This window comes from Siphateles boraxobius, unplaced genomic scaffold (genome assembly GCF_051911475.1).
Source record: "Siphateles boraxobius isolate OS27281-9 unplaced genomic scaffold, OSU_SipBor_1 66, whole genome shotgun sequence".
In the NCBI taxonomy this organism is placed as follows: Eukaryota; Metazoa; Chordata; class Actinopteri; order Cypriniformes; family Leuciscidae; genus Siphateles; species Siphateles boraxobius.
In genome coordinates this window covers 3,755,216-3,777,939 of record NW_027509193.1, presented here as the reverse complement: position 1 = coordinate 3,777,939, position 22,724 = coordinate 3,755,216, and the positions used below count along the sequence as shown (strand labels likewise).

The window sequence follows — 22,724 nt, the reverse complement described above, 5'->3', positions numbered from 1 at the left end:
TTGTTCTATTGTTTATTTATTTACCAGTTTTATATTTGCAAAACATTATTTATTTTTCTATCAAGGTATTTAGTTTTTCTGTTTGTCTCAGGTCTGCCTTGCTTTATTACAGAAGGCTGTCAGTCGTGCGTATAATGATTTCAGTCAGCCTACATGGCATTTGTTTTATAATATTAGGTTGACTGAAATGGGAAGAAAAAACTAAAATTTTAAGTTTTAATTCAGTGAGATTTCTTCGTTCTAGACCTATTAGTCAAATAAGTAACACAAAATAGTATACTACAATCAAATCTTTGCATATATTGAATCATAATTTCATTCAAAATCGAGAATTGATTTTTAATTGAATCGTGACCTCCAGAATCGATTTAAATTGAATTGTGAGGTACCAAAAGATACCCCCCCCCCCCCCCCCCCCCCCCCCCACACACACACACACACACACACAATTAATCATATGTTATGTTATTTTCTTTAATCTTTCACAGAAATTCGGCAGCAGGAGGATGGGATACAGGAGCTAGAAAAGACCCTCCTGAAACTCCGTCAGGATCAAAAAGGTACACGCCGTGTGTTGCTTTAGTGAAGGTCATCAGGTTCATCGTGACTGTCTTACCTGATTGTGTGTTGTGTTCAGAGTCGGTGCTGCGCTACTGTGTGGTGTGGAACACGAACTCTCGCAGCTGTCTGGACGCTCAGGCCATCCTGCAGGTGCTGCTCACACACCTGAGCCCAGAGGAGCTGCTGCAGTATCAGGGGGCTCGTACTCATCTGGAGGGCCTCATCCCGTACACAGGTGTTTTATCCGAACCAACCCACACATGATGACATGGTGTTTCTGTGGTAAAGTGCTTTCTGACCTTTCCATTAAAATATGTAATCCATTTGAATCCTGTTTCCCGCAGAGAGACACATGCAGCGGATTGGCCGTCTCCTGCAGGCCTCGATGTTTCTGGATTACATGTGGCAGAAAATGCGCATCACAGGTGGTAAAGAGAGGTAAAAAGTTCCCAAAGCTTCCTAGTGTCCTTTTATTCAATTATTAGTAGTGTTTGCTTGGGGAAGAATTAGTAGTATTGCTCATACTCAAGGTTAAAGTGGTTATGAATTAAGAAATCAAAATTTCCTTGATCTTTTGACATACAAGAAGGCATTGTTCTATAAAAATATCCTGCAAGTTTCAGAACTCAAAACTTCCTTGTTAGAAAATTGGCTGTTCTAAATTACTTTTTTTTTTTTTGTGGACCTCATAGAACATTTTATATATATATATATATATATATATATATATATATATATATATATATATATATATATAATGTTCTATGAGGTCCACAAAAAAAAAGTAATTATATATATATATATATATATATATATATATTAAAAATTTAAATAATTAAATGCAGTTCATGACCCCTAAATATTGGTATTAATCATTGGTACAAAACTAGTCCTGAATGTTTGTGCCATGGGTATGAATTATCAAAATAATCAATCTTGTTAGTAAAGAACTGTTCTCTTACTATTACTTTTCTAAGCAAACAGATTTGCCCTTTTTTTATGCTCACAAAAACAGGGACTTGTTTAGATTCTCACTGATTTAAACCAGTAAGCAACAACCTCGGAAACTTCTTCTAACACTTGAGCAGTCACCAAGATTTGCCTGAGCAAGAGCCAATCTCATTTTTAGAAAAACAAAGTTCAGTAGAAAGCACTTTTGTAGATCTAGATAGGTAATAATTTTTTTCAGGCAGCAAGTCTTTGCAAAATGGACATCATCATAGTGAAGTTTAATGCAGAACAATGGTGATGTAACTACAGTTTTGAGTGTCTGACATGAGTCACTGCTCTATTCTCATCTTCCAGGAAGTGGGTTTAAATCAACACCATTGTCAGACTTTTGTTTTTTTTAATAAGTTCACTTTTCAAACATCTTACCACATTTTCCCTTGCTGTTGCCGTAGGCTTACTCACTTGGAAGTATGTAAGGTAGTTTTGTAAAGTTGTGCGAAGCTTCTTTTAAAAAAGTTTCTTCAATTACACACTTTTTCCTGTAAACTTGTAGAAAATGAAGACTGCCCAAAGTTAAAATGTGGTTTCAATTTAACACACTTTTATTAACTACAGCAAGTCTAGTGACAATAAAAGTGTTTAAACGGCATTTGACATCTGAATGAAACTAATATGTAAACGATAAGATTTCTGCATTAAATCCAGAAGAAACTCCTCAGTAATCTGCATATTGTTGATCGGTCGAGACAAACAGCATTACCTTCACGTCACCGCGATCAGCTGTCGCCTGCTGTCTTTTTCCAGATATTTGCATTTTTTCCTCTCAAAGCATATCTCAACTTTTAGACAATTTACAATACTTTCTCTGACAACCCTGCAATCCCCTGCAAGGGCATGTCGCTCCTTTAATAGGAATTGAACTGAAAACACCCACTCAGTTCTGCTCCCTTTCTATTCATCAAAGAATCATGAAACAAACTTTGTTTCAAAATTGATCATGGTTTCCACAAAAAGCAGCACAACTGTTTTCAACTCTGTTAATTATCAGAAATGTTTCTAGAGCATCTAATCAGCGTATTTGAATGATTCCTGAAGGATCATGTGACACTGCGACTGGAGTAATGATGCTGAAAATTCAGCTTTGATCACAGAAATAAATTACATTTTATAATATATTTTAACAGAAAACAATTTTAAATTGTAATAATATTTCTGTTTTTACTGTATTTTGATCAAACAAATGCATAAGAGTTAAAAAATCTTACAGAGACAAAACTTTTGAACAGTAGTGTAGTTGTGGTTCCCCCGTCATTCATTTGAAAGTTTATTCAATACATCACATTTTACAGTTGGTCTGCTTTTTTGTTTTCTAGTGTGGAGGATGATGAGATGGATACCAGTCCTCAGTCCATATTCATCATAGACAAGCAACCAATGGAGATGACAGACACGCAAGCATCTCCGCAGCAACAGGAAGATGAAGAGGATGAGGAAGATTTGGGGGATTCAGAAAACAGAGTGGAGCTTCTTGATGAAGGTGTCAGCTCGTCTAAAAGTGCTAATGTGAATCTCAAGAAACGCAACGGGGTGAATGGAGGCGCAGAGGAAGGTCATGTGTCCAGTGAGGAGAGTGAAGATGAAGATGAAGTCATGGAAATTTCCACCAAGTCTCTTCCGAACAAATTTACTGGTTCTGCCCTTTGCAAAACAGCAACTATAAGATGATTGGCTGCTGTAGCTGTCAATCACGAGCCATTTTATTCAGTACTGTATATTGAATTGATGGACCATTTCTGGTCTTTCTGAATATTCTGATTCATCCACACATTGTTGCTGATAAACAGGGGTTTCCCGTTTGTATCACCACACCTGCAAAATGCTTAGACTTTTTTTAATGTATTTTTGTTATCCTTCAAATAAATAATGGTCATATCTCTTGGAAAATAAAAATAAATTGTATCACCCTCTCTGTTGGAATTAAGTTGAGGTCTGTCAATCGAATTACACCTTCACCGAATTTTTTTGGAAGTCAATGAGCAACATTTATGAATAGGAATAAGTATTGAAAAAGAAACCACTAATAGGATGATTTGGCCAATTTTACATATCAAATTCCAAATAATTTACCAAAAATTAATTTAACCAAAATATGACTATTCTACTTTTTTGGAACCCATTGAAACTTTTAACTTTGTACTTTATTTTATCATTGTTATAAGGGTTTTCTGTGATAATGGACAATTCCACAGAACTTGTATTCATCACAGAACATTCCTTAAATATCTCCCTCTCAGATCACAGAACTTCTAGCACTGTTCAAACAACCATTTCCAAAAACAAACTTGACTCTTTATGTTCTTGCTATAATAGTGCGTATTGAGTCCTTTTAATGATACTGTGGCTTGTTCCCGCATCGGTTTTCCTGAAACGTTCAGTATCTTGTGCAAACAGTGATCGAACAGTATCTTGTGCAAACTGTGTGTGTGTGTGTGTGTGCACTGCTTAAACCAGTATTGAATGTTGGGCATCCCAGATTGCTGCAAGTGTTGGATACACAGTGCGCATGTGTGACGCACAGCTTAGCAAGGATCCAGCTTGTATGCAATACAATTGAGGTCGCTGGGACATTGAGGACCCAGAAAAATCGCTATATAAATATAACTTATTATTATTATTATTATTAATACTCTTTAACAAATAAAACGTTTCACTTGTTTCAGTCACACCTGTTCAGGCAAAAAAATACCCAGATTTACACTGAGATTTAGCTTCTCATTTGTCACTTGTCATAGTGCCAGATTAAAACACTCTACAGCTTTGACTGTCTGACTAACTCTAATCAGATTTGTGTTTTTTTTTTAAGTTTTTTTTTTATATGCTTAAATGTCTTGGTTATTTACTTTGGTTATTTAAATATGCCTGCAAAAAAAAAAAACTGAAGCCAGCCCCTTAGTTTAAGTCAAGGGTGTCCAATTCTGCTCCTGAAGAGTTGAGCTCCAACTTGCTCCGACACACTTGCCTGAACGTTTCTATTGTTTCTGAAGACCTTGAAAGCTAGTTCAGGTGTTTCATTAGAATTGGAGCTAAATTCTGCAGTTTAGTTGCCAACAGGGGTCCGTTCTTTGTACCTTGCTTAATACATCTAAGATGATTTGACAGATGCCAGATCTGATCGTGATAACTGATCTCTGGCGAATTTGGTTTTTCAAACGAATTTGAAGATTTTATTTAAATATCTGGATTAAACGAGATCACTGCACGTTCTTGTGTTCATTGGAAAGGGTGGATATATCGATACTCGAAACCATGCAGCAATTGGCTGGTGGCAACTTGGCAAGACAACGTAGTGACATCATAATGAAAAAGACACCTGACAAAAAACTTTGCATTTCTGGACCTTTATGAGGAAACAACCAAAACGACATTAAAGTTATAATAAAATAAATGAAATGTGTACTGTGTGTTATATGATTCCCAATTATGTCTGTTAAAACTGTAGTAAGAATATATTTGTATTAAAAGTAACTTAAAACAGGAATAGCGAAGTCTGCTCCTGACTCCCTACAGACTTCAGTTCCAGCCCTGCTCCAACACACATGCCTGTTATGTTCAAGTAAACCTGGACGCCTCGATTAAACGCTTCTCTTGTATTGAATTAGGATTTGAGTTGAACTCTGCAGTAAGGTTGTCCTCCAAGAACAGGATTTGAAAACAATAAAACTCCAAAAATGCCAGTCTTTAGAACAACCATTTTATTAAATTCTCTCAAGAGTGTACAATGTATAATATATGTCAAGATATGCAATGCATATAAGGTAAAAGTTATATTTTCCACTATGGAAAGGTTTTTTTCTTCGAAGAGCAAAAACTAAGAAAGACCTAAAGCTTGGATAAATATTCTGTTGAAAATTGGAATACATTTTCTGTGCCTGATCCAAAGAACAGCATCTCTAGTAGATTATCATTCGTAACATACATAATATTCAGTTCCAAGAATAAGAACTAGACTTAGTTCTAATTTGTCCATCAAGTAATCACATTATTATCACGCAAGTGTTTTTGGTAATGAACAGTAACTCTTGTTCTCCTCAAACATGTAACCTAAAGTACTGGACATTGCAGTGAGGTGACCTAACTGGTTCTTTGCAGGTTTTGGCGTGTAACGGTGGTGCAGCGTTTGAGTATCTCCTGAGCTTGGGGTCTGGGTGGCATCTTGGGGGTGGAGGGCATCTTGTTGAGACTGGGTTCTGATCGGCTGCTGATCATCTTGCCTTCTGTGGGACTTTCAACGCTCAGACTGCGAGAAGAAATAAGCGTAGGGGTGCGACTCCGGCGGAATTGCTGTTCTGCGTCCGTACGATTTAGCGATTCGCTGCCGGAGAAGCTGCTTTCATCGCTGAAATCTTCGCTGTCCTCACTCAGACTTCTTTGCTGACCGTTCTCTGCAAATTGCACTCGGGTTGATGGAGTCAGCCATGTCATACGAGCATCCGGCAGCCTACCCATTGAACGTGACATCAGTTTATCTCTAGGGTCCAGGGTGCTTCCTGGAGTTAGATGCAGGTTGCCCTGGGATCTGCTGAGTTTGCGGTAGGAAGCCTGCAGGGAATTGTCTCCAGTATGTTGAAGCCGTGCCAAGTCAAGAGTGGAGCTGATCATCTCCCTCTGAGCGGGCATTATGCGAATCCTTGGGTTATTGTACGGTTGCAGGTACATAAATGGTACAAAGCCCGCCTTTCGATTGTACCTGAGGGATGGAGATAAACAGCTGTTAATCATTGAGGAATGGGTACTGGGTAGGTAAATTTCATTCAGTGGAAGTGAACAAGGAATACAGTAAGTATAGGCAGGGGTAGGCAACGTAGGTCCTAGAGAGCCACTGTCCTGCAGAGTTTAGCTCCAACCCTGAGAAAAATACTCAACGCCTGTAGCCTTGGTAATCCTGAAAACCTTGATTAGCTTGTTCATGTGTGTTTGATTAGGGTAGACGCTAAACTCTGCAGGACAGCAGCTCTCTAGGACTGACGTAGCCTGCCCCTGGTCAGCACGAACTGCCAAAACTAGTCAGCAAAAATGAGGATGTAAAACAAGTGCCAAGTTTCCCCACGCTTCATCTACATGACACACGAGCAGGTAAAACATTCCTGACCGTTAGATAACTGGTGTTTATTTCAGCTGGTTGCATTGCTCATTTTCAGGAGTAAATAATATTGAGATTTACCTTACTATCCACCAGCCATTGTCAGACTTCTGTAACACCTCCACCACAGACCCAATCTCGACTGATATTTCATCACTGTTTATGGCTTTGTAACTTTTGGCAGCAACATAGAAAACACCTGAAAAAGGGAAACATAAGATTTGTTAAAGAATGTCCTGGTCAACAAATGAGTCCATTATTAATATACAACGGCAAGGGTTTCCATGAGAATACTGCAGAGTTTAGCTCCAATATGAATAAAACACACCTGAACCAGCTAATCAAGGGTTTAGGATCCTTAGAAACTTCCAGGCGAGTGTGTTTTGTGGCATATTGGAGCTAAAGACTGCAGGATGTTGGCCTTCAGGAGCAGGATTGGACACCCCTGTACAAGGGTTATTTTTTTAGGTTGTTAGTTTTGATGTAAAGATTCATTCTCAGTGATTTGCAACAGCCAAGCGACCACAATTCATTCATTTTCTGTGAGACATAGCGGTATACGCATAATTAGGTCATATAAACTGTGGTTTTCAAAGAAAGGTCACAAACAGAAGAATGTGAAACATCCACACTGTGGCCAAACCAGTTTTATTTCCAGATCAATGTAGACAGAACACACTAGAAACCACTAAACCATTTCTTACTTCCGCCATCCATCACATCAGGACCGTCATCAGCCATCTCAGCTCTCTGTAGATAAGGAGCAGGAAACCAGGCGAGACGTTTGGCTTCGTTCTCCACCAGCCACCATCCTAACAAAAGTCAAAAACAAAAAGGTCAGCAAACAATGAAGAGTGTTCTTAGAGGCTCCCTGCTTCTAGATGATGTCTGTTCTCACCTTTTTGGTCTTTAATGAGCACATCCACAATCTCATCCACTTCAACCTTGAAGGGGTGATTCTTGGTGTCCTTGGTCTCATAAGTAGCTATGCAGCGGTATGATTCAGTAACAAAAGGTTGAGTAACCCCATTGGTTGCTCCAACTTTACTACTGTCCAGAGTGGTCTCTGATGGCATGATCATGATACTGCAGAACAAAACAGAATCTTTAAATATCTTTGTATACTATAGTTTTGAAAATTCTTATATGTATTTATTTTCTGCTTTGCTTGTTTTGCAGTATTAGCGTACCTGTTTTTTGCAAAGTCAGCATTGAGGTCCTGGGATTTGGGAAGCAGGAACTGGATGAGCTCCGAGCTCTGGCAGATACGGGGATCGCTCTTCAGCAGTTCACTGCAGTAGTTGTCCAGAATCTTCAGTCTGAGCATCGACTTATTAGGACTCCACTTCTGCATGTTTTTCCGCACTCTTGCAGCTGCAAATGCATTTTATTTTATTATTACTTAATGAGTACTTGAATTTGCATTGTTTCACGGGGAAACTAGCAGAGTATTTACCTTTAAATTTGGGAACAATCTTTGTTGACCTTTTAATGGGGTTTGAAGGAGGGAATTTCTTCTTGAGTTGTCTCTACAGAAATAAGCATGCTTATATTATTCTACTCAACTCAAGTCAACATATATACAGTATTTATACAGTAAAATAGGCTACATAAATTATTTTCAAATAAAATGATGAAGGAGACTTACATGCAGTGTCTTGAAGTCTTCAAGCGATCTGTACACAGTGATCTCATTTTTATCTGACCAGAGAACGGCGGTCATGTACAACTGGGAAAAATGGGAAGAATGTGATTAGATGAATTTCAGTGCTACTCTTTACATCAAAGCTCTCACTATACATTAGTCTTCATGTTAGTGTGTATTTAGTTAGGTTAGGAGGCCTACTGAATGAATTACTAACCATAAGATAGTCTATCTCTATTTCAATCTGATGTGACACTTAAAAATTACATATTCCTGTTTTAATAAATTATATTGGTAACACTTTACAACAAGGCTCATTAGTTAACATTAGCTAACTATCTTAGTTAACTTGAACAAACAATGAAAAATACTTCTACATCATTAATTAATGTTAGTTAGGCTAATATTAATTTCAACATTTACTAAAACATTGTTAAAATCAAAGGTTGTATTTGTCAACATTATAATGCACTGTGAACTAACATGAACAAACAATGAACAGCTGGATTTCTATTTACTAACATTAACGAAGATTAATAAATACTGTAACAAATGTAGTTGCTCATTGTTAGTTCATGTTAGTTAATACATGAACTAATGTAATTAATAAACCTTATTGTCAAGTGTTACCCATATGTTTTGATTATATAAAGAATGAAGTAACTAGCTACCACATGAAGCGTATTTTAGGTTAACTGACAAAAAGTTTTACAGTGTGAATTACTGTTAAATAATTTGTAATTCCACATTATTGTTATAATATTATTACTCCAGTGTTTACTTATATTAAATCAATTAATTATACGATACTGATACAATATGTAAAATTGTAATATTGGAACATTCTCAAACATCATCGATAATTTCATTCCAAACAACGGTAATATATAGCTTTTTAATAATGCATGCAAAATTTAAAAAAATAGCCTAACAGGTCTTACTTTCGCTACTTCTTTTTGCATCACTCCAACAAGCTGAATATTGACAGGATGTCTTTGCTCCTCCATATTGATCAGATAATGGGTTGCTGTAGGCCTAGTAGATGTGTTGTCTCAGTCTGCAGCTCTTGCGCTGATGTTTGACTGACTGCTGCTCTGCTGCGCTCTTTCTATTTATTACAGCTCCAGTCAGAGGCGGGAACATGTGGCACTTCACAAACCGGAGAGTCCGCTATTACATCAACAATTGCTTGGAAAGAGCCATATAAGTGCCAAGGCTTGAATGAATAAATCTATAATATAATCTATCTATATCTAGGTATCTATATCTATCTTTAGGTCTAGATATCTAGATTCAGAAGTCCTAATGTTTCATACGGTGGTGGCGCATTGCTGCCACATAGCCTACATATTATATTTCCCACTCAATTATGTCGTAGTAACGAAATGTTATGTCGTAGTCTATTAACGATATCTTTTCTCGTAATAACGAGATGTTATGTCGTTGAAATTACATTTTTTCTAAGGCCTAGAAGGACATGTGTAGTCTAGTCATTTACAAAATACGCCTTTATCCACATAGCTTACAATTTATAGCCTATGCCTTTATCATTATGTTCAAAAAGCTAAAGCAAATAGTAGATCCCAATCAGAGGCGAACCTATATGGGGGCCCGGCGAAATTAATCAGTGAGGCACTTTTTTTAAAATATATTTTATATGGACCTATAGGCTACGTTTTTTTGTATAATATATTAATAGGCATATATTTTAAAAAATGTTAATATATCTTAATTAGCCAACCTAGAGATATAATTTAACAAAAAGTTTTATATTAATATTATAAATATCGTATTCTCATCTGCTTTTCTGTTGGCTACATGTGCTTTATTAATAAGGTGTGTACAGAATTTGATCTTTTAACATGAATGTCCATTGGGGGCTGCTACTATTTGCTTATGCTTTTTGAACGTAGAAGTATGATAAAGGCATGATAGGCTATACATTTTATGTGGATAAAGGCATATTTTTTACATGACTACACATGTCCTTATAAGGCCAAGAAAATGTGTCGTTTTAACGACATAACATCTCGTATTACATGAAAATATGTCTTAAAACGACATAACATCTCGTTATTACTACATTATGAGTGGAAAAAATAATATTGCAGCAATGCGCCACAGTAATTTCACACCATCTATAAATAATGAAATATACTTTCTTGTACATTGCTTCACAAATAATGTTTGAAATACTCACTGTGGCCTGCTCTACACACTAATAGACAGTGTGAAGAGATAAAAGGGTCACTTAGGTTTAAAAACTGTAAAAAAAATATATATATATATTGTCAAGATGGAGTGGGGTAAGATGAGCCAGTGGGTAAGTTGACCCAAAACCTTTATCTTGTCAACTATATACTTTTGTTGTCGTATGACATATGTAATTTTACATCAAAGCAAATTTGTCCAGGTCTAAAAAAAAATTATGATTCATATTGGTGATTTAGCAATGAACAAAACCATGCAAATCATTTAGCTAAATATTAGCCTGAATTGGAACTCTGTTTAGTCTGTTTTTGGTAAGGTTACAACTTTGGTGTTCAACATATTGTTTCTGAAATGCAAACAATTAAAAATTGAGTTTTCAACTTAATTTGGTTGGTTTTACATTGTTTAAGTTATCTTTAAGACTACTTTAAGACTATTTATAAAACAAAATCTGATTAGCCTATGAAGTAGTTTTTTTTAAAAGAGGTAGATTATTGTTACTATTGCACCTGAGTTTGATTCAGATTCAGTTAGATAATCAGTTTACACCCAGATGGTGCAACCTACCCACTGACTTACCAACTTACCATTAACCTGGGGCAAATTGAGCCACAGGAACACTTTTTTATAAGAAGCTATTTTTAGAATGCTTTGTCATAGACGTATTCTGATCATTTAAAATGATAGGAAACATATAGAAATTACTTTAGATACTTTTTTATTGTACTTTTTCCTAATTTTCTCCTATCTTGAGGACCAGATAAGAAAAACATTTTTTTTTAATAAAGTCTCCCCTAAATGTGCTTCATATGAAAACATCTAAAGACTAATGAAAACACTTTTTACAGTGGACTTATAGCCAATTTAATAGTTTAAGCCCTTCTCCACATCAAATAAGTCATCATCACTGTGTCATAGAACAAAGTTAACATTTTCATAAATCCCTGTTGGATGAGCACGTACATGGAAAACCCTTTGACATTCCAGGAAATAGAAGCTAAGGTTTTATGTTATAGTTATAAGGAAACGTAGGAAGGCTTCTCCTCAGAGGTGTGTCCAACACCTTTGTTTACCTTAACATTTTCTTAACATGTCACACCTAACCCTGCTGTCAGTATTGACCCTCCTAACAGTATTGACTGACTCACTGGAAAACCCATTATTGAAATATCAAATTTTATTTTATGCAAATAGGTTTCTCTGTGCTAATGTTGTTTATTACACTTCTTCATTACTCATGGTATTTACTAAAACCCTTATTGCTCATATTTAAAACCTAATCCCACACTGTTTAGGCTAATTTATTGCTTAATTCTGGTGGCTTATTAAATCAATGTGAGCTAGCCTACCTATGATCAGATTTGCTATTTTTTTCCTGGCAGACATCAAAATGACATGAGCATGAACCCAAGCTCTGAAACCACAATAGCCACATCCATGAGATCATAGCCCGCGGGTATTGCCGGAGTGAGCAAGTTTTTGACGCGTACAAATTGAATCCATAAACACAGATGTAAAATGCAAATAGTGCCTTTCTTTATTAAAAAAAAATTAATAAATAAAAAAAACATTGCTTCCAATGTTTCCTGTGGTGTCTCATTCTTTCAAGTTCATAGCATACAAATATGAAGTCCATACCTTGCAGATACTGCACACACACACGCACACGTCCATATTGTTTCTTGAACGTCACTCTTTACCAATCAAGCATGATGAAATAACACACAATCCTGCAAAAAATTGTGTGCTTCTCGACTACCAATAGCCTACACACTTCTCCTTTCTCGTTACCCAAGTTCCATTAAAATACAATGTCAGAACGCCACCTAATGGACAAATATATAACTGAATGAAATGGCTCCTAAAGGTCAGTTTCAAATGAGTGTGAAGTTATCATTTGCAGCTGTTTTTTAATTCCAGAAGTATTTCACTGAATCTTGAAATATAAGGGACAAAACATGTTTTAGATGTTAGTTTCTATTAATTGATAATACATAATCACTACTTGATATATTTATAAACAAATGTCTCAGCTAATGCATGTGGGAACAGGTTTTTCAGATTTTTGATTTTTTTTTCAAAAAATGTACATGTATTCACTTCTTAACTTAAATGGTCAACTCCGTCAGACGCATTAAAAAGCATGCTATTTTAATTTGATTCATCCAACAACCGTGTAAAGTCTTCAATTATGTAATACTGGTGTTCAGTAAAGGAGCTAAGTGAAAAAATTAATTAATTCTGTTTTTTTTTACTGGGTTAGGGTTATTATGAACAATCCAGTTCCTAAATTACTTAATTCTACCCTCCTTTTTAATATTAAACATATAACTAATGTTCTTAGGTAAATCAGACATAATATCATGTGGTTCAGTTGATGTTTTAATATTTTAACACAATAAATGGAAAAACAATCAAATATTTCTTTCAAAATTAACCTGTAACCTGAAACCTGTATCTGACAGTGTTAAATATTCACAGAATTGACAAAGGTTCAACTGAGGTTCCAACAACTGATTGCCAAGACAACAAACGGCAGCAAACTAATTTTTAAACTAATATTTAATTTAATACAATAATCCTTCCAGTGGTTTGTTTGTTTGTCTAATTTTAGTGGTAGTACAGTAGGCCTAGGCTACATCTCATTCTGGGTCTCCAGTAGCTCACAGAATATAAGACGGAAGGAGAGGGATTTGACATTTGTCTGCTGTGTAAAAGATCACCACGTCCTCCTGTTCCACCGACGCAGAACAGAAGGTTTTAGAATGCGTCCAGGACTGCAGAAGGTGTGGGGAAAGCAGTCATTCGTGGCGGCTGCAAAGTCCAAGTCAGCTGCTAACCATCCAATGTCAATTTATTTGAATGTGGCCAAAGCCACTGAACCTAGTTCCTCTAAATCCCTAAAAGTGGGTTTGCTAGTTTAGTTTATTTTTTATTTTTTGAAAATGCTTTAAGTTTCGTTTTTATTAGTTTTAGTGTTAGTTTTAGTCTTTTTTTGGAATTTGGGTTATTTGTCAGGGGCAAGATTCAAAAAGGTCAGAAACAAGTATTGTGTAATAATAACTCAACAAAAACCTCATACAATTTTAGAAATGTGTATTCAACAATAACACCAGTAGCTACATAAAATGTACATATGGGCACAAATATGTAAACAGTCTACACAAGACTCCGCAGTAAGTGCAAAATGTGTAAGTGACATGTCCCAGGAAAAAAACTAAATAGCCAACGGACTAAAGAAGACATACATGAACAGCATGTACTCAGCCCATTTTTGAGCCACACAAGACATTGATGTCAGAGTGTAAGGGAGCTCAATCTCTTTCCCTCTACAAAATCCATATGCCGTACCAAAAATCTATAGCCTGGATGCCAGCCGAACTTAGCCCCGCCCACAACATGTGAGGATGGGAAGTTCGGTCTGGACTTGATCCGTTGTGAAGCAAGTATGCCCGAACCAAAGCTGTTCGGACCAATCAAATTGTCAGGGCGGGCTTTATACAATGATGGACAGATGATCAACAGTAAAGTAATCCTCCACGTCACCAAAGAGCGCTTGGTTTGAATTAGTTTACAACAAAGAGTGGCTGCCGCTGGATAATTTAGATGTGAAGATTCAGCCATCGCGTCTGTTATAGAAGATGTAGACAGCGCATTCATTTTATTATTACACAACACTTGTTTCTGACCTTTTAAGCTGTCTTCACTATTCGCTGCGGTCGGAGGCCCTGACTGAAACACTTTCTATTCTAGGGGAGGGTGGGGTAAGATGAGCCAGTTATGTGGATCTCCAGGCAAGGGAAATTGAGACAAAAGTACAATGAAGACTTCTTCTGTTAATTTGGGATGTTGCCTATCAACTGGAAATATAAGAATGTACCTATGACAAAGAGCCTTGAAAATATGACCTCAGAAAAAAAGTGTTCATGTGACTCAACTTACCCCAAGCAAAGGGGTAAGTTGATCCCAGTCAGTGGGTAAATTGAGCCATCTGGGGGTAAATTGACCATACTATTTTTCACGTTTTAATGAAAGCATAAAAATAATAAGAATTGCCTCTTTAAAAAAATTTCAAACAATGTTATTTTTTTGAAGCTACCTCAAACAACACAAAACAAACCAATTAAAGTTAAATTTTACCTTTAATCTCTTATTTTTTGTATTGGTGAACAATAGTCTTAAATATTTCTGTTAAGTGAAGGACTGCCAGCATAGTTTTCAGGAGAAAGAAATATCAAGCATAGCATCAGTTCTGGCAGGTCACGTTAGTTTAGTTTGCATCATCTGATCCACGTCTACCTATAGGAATACGACGCCTATCACTGTATACATATATAAGGTCCTACAGTATTATCAACAGCTATCGCGTTTCTGGTCCTGCGTAGTGGTCCTGACAGAAATGGTTATGTATTTCTTATGCTGTTAATCAAGTCATGTTCAATCACACAAACACACACACACACACACACACACACACACACACACACACACACACACACACACACACACACACACACACACACACACACACACACACACACACACACACACACACACAAACGTGTTTGGCAGAAAGAACGTCCCTCCAGTGTGTTTAGTTCTAATTTCCAATTTTGTTAAACAGTTTCACAGTTTTGAACTTGTGAGAACTAAAGAACAGTTTGAACCTCCAGACCTCAGCACAATGAAAATGACTATTGGATATTCCATCCATCAAGGTTGCAAGGAAATATTAGTTGTTGCTCCCTCCTTGCAGTTCCTCCAACCTTTCGAGGTTTAGGAAGCTTCTTAAGCACATCATTCATTGGGACAGATCCCACATGATTTTCTTTGAATGCAAAGGTGGCTTTGTCTTTGCCAGTGCTCCCTCCCCAGATAGCAAGGTGACATTGATTAAATGTTGAAATTCCATCAGAATCATCATTTTGGTTGAGGTTGAAAATTCAGTGCTAAATAATATTGGATCAATGTTGAAAAATCAATGCTAAAATAATATTGGAACAATGTTGAAAATTCAATGTTAAAATAATATTGAATCAATGTTGATAATTCAATGTTTTTCAGTGTTGAAAAGACAAACATTGAATCAATGTTGATTTTTGGTCAGCTTAAATTTCTCCACTGGGTGACTAGACAATCCTAACATTGGTTGCCAACAGCCTATCAGAAAGCGCGGCATATCAAGCGCGAAACAGACGGACAGACAAAGCATTCGGGCAACGACAGAGTGTTTTTTTGAGGTAAGTTAATCTTAAATCTCAATCTCAATTTAATTTCTCATTTTTATTTATCTATATTTTTTACAACTTGTTTACTTTTCCTGAGTCGGTATAAACTGCGATGTTAAATGTATTGGTCACATGAACGCGCGCCGTGCACAAACCAACGGCCAGGATTTTCCCTATTAATATATTGAATTTCAATTTGTCTTTTACCAAACGTACATCGCGGGTGGGTACCAACAGTGGGTAAATTGTTAATTTTCATTCTAGGGTGAACGTAGAATTTGCCCGAGTCAAAAAAGGCGCAAAGAAGCGGGAGCTCATCAAGCGAATGGGAGACGACGGCAAATATCATTTTTGTATTCCAATAATAGCTAACTATAAATAGCATTTTTATAATGCATGTTATGTTTTATTTTTAATGCATGCTATATCTTTTAATGTTCTTCTGTAAAGCAATTTGGTCTGTTTTAATACATAAATAAAATTAAACTTGAAGTATTTATCAGATTAATGTTTCATTATTTCTTACCGTAGGCCTAGTAGCTTAGGCCTACTGCGCTGTTTTTGTCTTTGTCACAAAATGCCTTGTTTTTTTCTGAATGTGATATTTCCTGTTCCGTTTTGGGGCCATAAATAAATACATTTGCTTGTAAACTGAAGGATGTAATGACATTTTGATTAAAAAACATATTTAATGGCCTCTGTCTGAAAGGAGTCCTTTAAAAATTCAAGCATAGCACAAGCCTAATAAACTAGCATAGAATCTCGCTGTACATAAAGCAAGATTGATTTTATATTGTTTCTATGTTGATTCAATGTTAAATAACTGATTTAATTATGGTTGAAATTTCATTGATTTTATGACCATATTGATTGATTTTTCATCGTTGAAATAACATTATTTCAGGGTGCAAACCTGATGAAAAATCAATGTTAAATTTCAACATTGATTCAATGATCTTTTGGTTAATGCATTAACATTGATTCAATGTAGATTCAATGTTGGTCTGCTATCTGGGTCGGATCTTTCTGAGGAATATTGCATTAAATTCATTGGCCTCAAGGCTCTCAACCAAGCCACTTTAATGGTAAGAGTTGCATTTGGTCGCAATATTCACAATAATAAAGTCACCAACTGACAGATCGGAGATGTCTGGTTCACTACTTTCATCCTGGGAGCTGTCACACTCAGAAGTGTCATCAAGTTTGTAGGTTCACCAAGTGACTACAGTGGCTCAATCTTAAGTTTATCAAGTGACGAGAATACTTTTTGTGCGCAAAAAAACAACAAAAATAACGACTTTATTCAACTATTAATTTCCTTCAAGACCATAGATGAAATCCCATCTAGTTTTCGTTTTTTCGTTCGTTTTCGTTAACAATTATAACCTTGCTGCGAAGAAGCGGAGGATGTGGAATTTGGGCAGGAAAATTCAACATCCAGGAAAAAAGTGGTATTCAGCCCAGTTCAGCTCCCCCTCAACACACAATGTTCCGTGGATTTCTGACAGTGCAGAATACTCATCCACCAAAATAATGTGGCCTGAAATATAAATATATGTCCAGATGTTTCCAAGGTGAATAATTTTTAGTCATGAATCTTTTTTTGGGCTAAGGTTGTAGACTTGCTTTCAGGTGGGATTTCATTTATGGTCTTGTTTATGGAGTGATACTGGTTTATTGGAAATGGGCAATATAATTAAAATTCTTATTTTATATGGGAAATTTTAAATTTACATAAAGCAAAGTACGTCAACTGTACCAAATTGTAGGCAGATTTCCACTGACTTAAAGATCTTTCCTCTTTTCCTTCCCTAACCTCAATAGAAGACAATAGTAGCCTAGGCTAAAGCTGTAAATACATCTAGGCTGTTGAAAAAGATAGCCTAACTGCAGTTAAATCATGATATTTTAGATGTATGATTTTGATACAAGATGCAAAATAATGAATGATTTCATTGTTTTATAGATTCAAGTGTTTTTATGAATCTGTTTTCCCCTATACTCAATAAAAAAATGTTTCAGCCCAAATTCAGTCTATTCATCATAAATATATTTTTTAAAATAGGCGTTGATATAAAAATGGCTGTATTCCCTAGTTGCTTGAAACATTGTTTTTAGTCATAATTACTTGGATCCGCATCGTCAATCAGCAATTGACAAATTCAGGCCAGGTTTACACAAAGCCGGGTATTTAGAGAAATACCCGGCTTATAATTTTCGGAGAGCTACGACTTGTACCACGTGACAACTTTGTCGTTGATAGTGTTCCCATAGAAACACTCAATCATCTTCTAATTATGTCATCTGCGTGAACGCAACGCTCCACTCCTCCAAACCTAATCAAGCACACCTGAACAATCAAGGTCTTCAAGATTAGGCTGCTAGAAAGCTAGTGGCAGGTGTGAGTTTCATCAGGGTTGGAGTTACCCAGACTTCCTTGGATCTATAAATCTTTAGAAAGCAATTTAGGGATTCAGCAGCACATGTTTTCAGTGTAGTTGTGTGTGCCTCACTGTTCCTCCTGACTGACTAATTCAGCGCATCTTCTAGCAGAGTTGATTGTGAGATCGCAGGTCGAGAGGATGACAGCTAGAGTGTACTGCTCGTTGAGTGTTGTTTTATTGTGCCTGTCTGCATGTTTGAGCACCAACCATGCTGGAGTCGTAGGTGAGAAGATCTTTTAGCTTCATTACAACGCCTGAAGAAATGCATAAATAAGTGCCTTACAAAATATGCTTTACAGTACAATTAGTTGTAATGGTAAATATGAAAAACATTTTAACTGGATGTCTTCTATCTGCATTGTGCTTCTATAACGCACCTCACCAGTAGTGGAATAGGTCGTAACGGCACTCTGTGTCTTTGAAACTAATCAACAGTTTAGTTATAAATGGTATTTCTACTCGATTTGAAGCACATAAATGTATGAATATTTTCAAGTTTGAGCCAAACATTGGAAAACCCCGACTTATAAATACTGAAACTATTACAACAACACTCCTGTAGTGTCTGGTAAAGCTGACGGTCGTGCCATGGAGGATGTACTTGTGATCGAGATTGCTCTGGAGGGCAATGTTAACTGAACTAAATGTGAAACTGAAGTAGAAAGACTGAACTAGTATTTTCTTGTAAAACCTATTCTGATCTTTGACCACTTTTTTTCATATCACTGAATGCTGAAAGTCTCACTTTATGTTTCTGTCATGTGTCTGTATCACAGCAAAGCCAGGACAGTGTCCTAGCACAAAATCTGGTGGAGGAAATTGTACTGAGTTTTGTTCATATGACAGTGACTGTCCGAACAATGAGAAATGTTGCAGCAATGGATGTGGACGTCAGTGTATGGCTCCATATACAGGTATTTGTTATTTTATTAGTGTTCTGAATCGGCTTCCTTATTTTATTAGTGTTCTGAATCGGCTTCCTCGTTATTTCAGTTGGTCTTATTTTATGTTATCGTTCTGTGTCAAAAGTATTGAGCCGATAGCACCGTTTTGAGCGCAGTATTGCTTTACAAATTTAATAGATGATGAATAACTTAAAATACAATTCCTTCTGTAAGTAAAACGTGCTGTTCATCCTTTGCGTGTTTTGTGCTGTACACCTGAGATTAAATGTTACTAAACAGACTGACTATCTGAATCCATGCAGTGAAGCCTGCAGCTGAACCGGCCAAGCCTGCAGTGTGTGCTGAAAACTGTCAAATTCACCCTGATGGCCAATGTTCTGGCCCTAAGAGGGGTCCTCCAGAGCCTGTAGAGACGCCTGCGGCCGAACCAGCAGAGCCTGCGGCCGAACCAGCAAAGCCTGCAGAGTGTGCTGAAAACTGTCAAAAAACTCACCCTGATGCCCAATGTCCTGGCCCTAAGAGGGGTCCTTCAGAGCCTGTAGTGACGCCTGCGGCCGAACCGCCAATGCCTCCAGTGGAGCCTGCGGCCGAACCAGCAGAGCCTGCAGTGTGTGCTGAAAACTGTCAAAAAACTCACCCTGATGGCCAATGTCCTGGCCGTAAGGGGGTTCCTCCAGAGCCTGTAGTGATGCCTGCGGCCGAACCGCCAGTGCCTACAGTGTGTGCTGAAAACTGTCAAAAAACTCACCCTGATGCCCAATGTCCTGGCCGTAAGGGGGGTCCTCCAGAGCCTGTAGTGATGCCTGAGGCCGAACTGCCAATGCCTACAGTGTGTGCTGAAAACTGTCAAAAAACTCACCCTGATGCCCAATGTCCTGGCCGTAAGGGGGGTCCTCCAGAGCCTGTAGTGACGCCTGCGGCCGAACAGCCAATGCCTCCAGTGAGGCCTACAGTGTGTGCTGAGAGCTGTCAAAACTCACCCTGATGCCCAATGTCCTGGCCGTAAGGGGGGTCCTCCAGAGGCTGTAGTGATGCCTGCGGCCGAACCGCCAATGCCTACAGTGTGTGCTGAGAGCTGTCAAAAAACTCACCCTGATGGACAATGTCCTGGCCCTAAGGGGCCATAAAGAAAGGGGCCATGCATGCAGTTAACTGTTGATTTTTACCATGTTTTCCCTGTTTAACAAATAAACCTAATACTTCAAGTCTTTTCTTCTTTTTTTATTTTTTTTCTTTAAAAAAATGGAAAAACAAATTAATGTGCATGAGTTTCATTTATATAGCACATTTAATGCAACAGCTGTTGCCCAAGTGCTTCACAATAACTAAACCCAAATAAGAGTACAGAGAGGGGAAAAAGAGACAAGGTATTGATCAAACACCTATCATGAAGGTGCCCAGGAAGTCTTAAAAAGATGTGCTTTTAACATGGCCTTACATTTCGGTAGCGACTGTACTGACCTTACGGAAAGGGGAGATCATTCCAAAGTTTGGTTCCGACATGGGAAAACGTTCTGTCGGCCTTATGTTTGTTTTGTTCAGACAAAACAGAAGATTTTTATATTCGGATCTCAAAAGACCTAGATGGATTATAAAAGTCCAGCATACTAGAAAGAGAAGTGACAAAATTGTGTAATAACAATCTTCTAGATAATTCTATCGAACCAGCAACTATTTTAAAAACTATGTAATTGACTCAAATTTCTTGGCTGACTTGAGCATTCTCACCAGCATTCTGTTTTGTTTTTTTGAAGATGCGCCAATGCTTTGATTCCAAAATAAAGAGTTGCACTCGTGAGTACAAAGCTCTTTCTCGCTCAGTCCGCGGGGTATGATCTCAAGGATGCTTTCATATAATCATCTAACCTGCGCACATAAAATACAGGTTTATCAGTTTCTCCTTTCAGAGTGAAGTGTGCACATTTTTTTTACTCTTCCATTCGGGCTCAGCCTAAACTCTGCACGGTTTCAGCAGGTGCATAGAGGTAGCGTTATCAGCGCTGAGACACAATGGGGTCAGAATATCTGCTTATCTGGACGATTATCTGATATGCGCTCACTCACGGGAGTGTGCGGAATGGGATACAGAGATGCTCACGTCTCATCTCACGAATATGGGGTCCAGAATCAACTGTGCCGAAAGCCAGCTGATTCAATCTCAGGAGACACCGCGGCATACCGCGCTATGCTCTTGGAAAGAATGATAATGGTGTTTTATCAGTGCCAAGCCCAGTTTCGCAGGGGAACCGTGGTATTGTTCAGGACCTGTCTCCACCTTTTGGGCATGATGGCTTTTTAGCTGTCTGTGGTCCCGCTGGGCTCGCTAAAAATGAGAGACTTCCAGCGATGGGTAGCAGCGAGGAGTCCGTGTCCTAGTCTGCACCTTGTGCGCAGAGTGAGAATATCCGCGGAGTGCGTGATGGCTCTTCATCAGTGGAGAGACCCCCGCTTATTCCTGACCGGGGTACTGCTTGGGGGCGTGTCTCTGAGAAAAGAAGTTACAACGGATGCATCCCTGACAGGCTGAGGGGCTGTTTTTCAGGGCAGATCGGCAAATGGTAGCTGGACGCCCCAGCTTCGCAGACTTCACATAAATGTGTTGGAGTTGATCGCAATCATTCCTGAAAATATTCTTGGAAGGGTTTCATGTTCTGGTCAGAGAAGACAACACAACGGTGGTGGCATATATTAATAGCCAAGAGGGAACACGTTTGTTGCAACTGCACAACTTCAGCTCACTGCGCATGACGCACGTACCGGGAGTCCTAAAATGTAGGAACAGATCTCCTTTCAAGGGGAAACCTGTTGTACGGAGAATGGGTACGCCCTGGTCAGAGAAGACAACACAACTGTGGTGGCATATATCAATAGCCAAGAGGGAACGCGTTCGTTTCAACTGCACAACTTCAGCTCACTGCGCATGACGCACATACCGGGAGTCCTAAAATGTAGGAACAGATCTCCTTTCAAGGGAAAACCTGTTATAATGAGAATGGTTATTCTCATGGGTATTGGTAATGGGTATTGCTCCAGCCGCAGGTGGTGGATCGGATTTGGGGGATGTATGGCAGGGCTGCCGTAGATCTCTTCGCCTTGCAGGCAAACGCAAAGTGTCCGATGTATGTGTCTCTTTCAGGGACGAAAATGTGCCTTTGATTGTGGATGCACTGCCACATCCATGGCCGAACGTGTTGCTATGCATTCCCATCGCTGAGTCTGATTTCTCCCACCCTGGACAGAGTAAGAAAAAACAAATGATCTATCCTTCTGATAGCCCCTCATTGGCCGGGGAGGCTGTGGCTGGCAGAGATTGTCCAGCTGGACCTGCTTTCACAAGCAGGGGGGCAGATATTTTACCCACACCCGGAACATGTCGATCTTTGTATCTGGCCCGTGAAGGGTTAAATTGAAACGCATTCAGGCTTCCACAGAAGGTTATAAACACTATCCAAAGCGCTAGAGCCCCATCAACTGTATGGCCTTTAATAGCGTGTGTTTGAGGACTGGTGTACTCGTAAAGAAGTTATTCCCGTTCAGTGATGTACTCTGCTTTTTGCAAAGCATGATGAACAACGGGAGAGCGTTTTCTACTATTAAAGTTTACTTTGCTGCTATTTCAGTTTGTCATGTAGGTTTCGA

At 38.1% G+C, this 22,724-nt stretch overlaps 2 protein-coding genes and 1 long non-coding RNA gene across 3 annotated transcripts in view; 2 read left to right on the top strand and 1 right to left on the bottom strand.

Moving 5' to 3' along the window:
• Nucleotides 1-3,479, top strand: part of LOC143721358 (transducin beta-like protein 3) — a 37,678-nt gene extending 34,199 nt beyond the window's left edge. Inside the window, exons 20-23 of the mRNA XM_077211662.1 lie at nt 489-560; nt 638-796; nt 906-999; nt 2,886-3,479. Coding sequence (XP_077067777.1) covers nt 489-560; nt 638-796; nt 906-999; nt 2,886-3,237 — 677 coding nt within the window. The 3' untranslated portion in view covers nt 3,238-3,479. The remainder of the gene's footprint in view (nt 1-488; nt 561-637; nt 797-905; nt 1,000-2,885) is intronic.
• A 1,770-nt stretch (nt 3,480-5,249) lies between these two features.
• noxo1a (NADPH oxidase organizer 1a) lies at nt 5,250-9,480 on the bottom strand. The gene is made up of 8 exons (XM_077211668.1): nt 9,239-9,480; nt 8,301-8,381; nt 8,109-8,181; nt 7,843-8,026; nt 7,551-7,738; nt 7,357-7,464; nt 6,734-6,851; nt 5,250-6,259 (listed from the first exon to the last, which is right to left on the bottom strand). Exons 1-8 carry the CDS (start codon nt 9,302-9,304, stop codon nt 5,644-5,646), a joined length of 1,434 nt encoding a protein of 477 aa, XP_077067783.1. The 5' UTR covers nt 9,305-9,480; the 3' UTR covers nt 5,250-5,643.
• An 8,591-nt stretch (nt 9,481-18,071) lies between these two features.
• Nucleotides 18,072-19,489, top strand: LOC143721382 (uncharacterized). Its single transcript, XR_013196727.1, has 3 exons — nt 18,072-18,403; nt 18,957-19,094; nt 19,388-19,489. It is a non-coding gene; the product is annotated as an uncharacterized LOC143721382 (long non-coding RNA).
• Nucleotides 19,490-22,724: the final 3,235 nt, after the last annotated feature.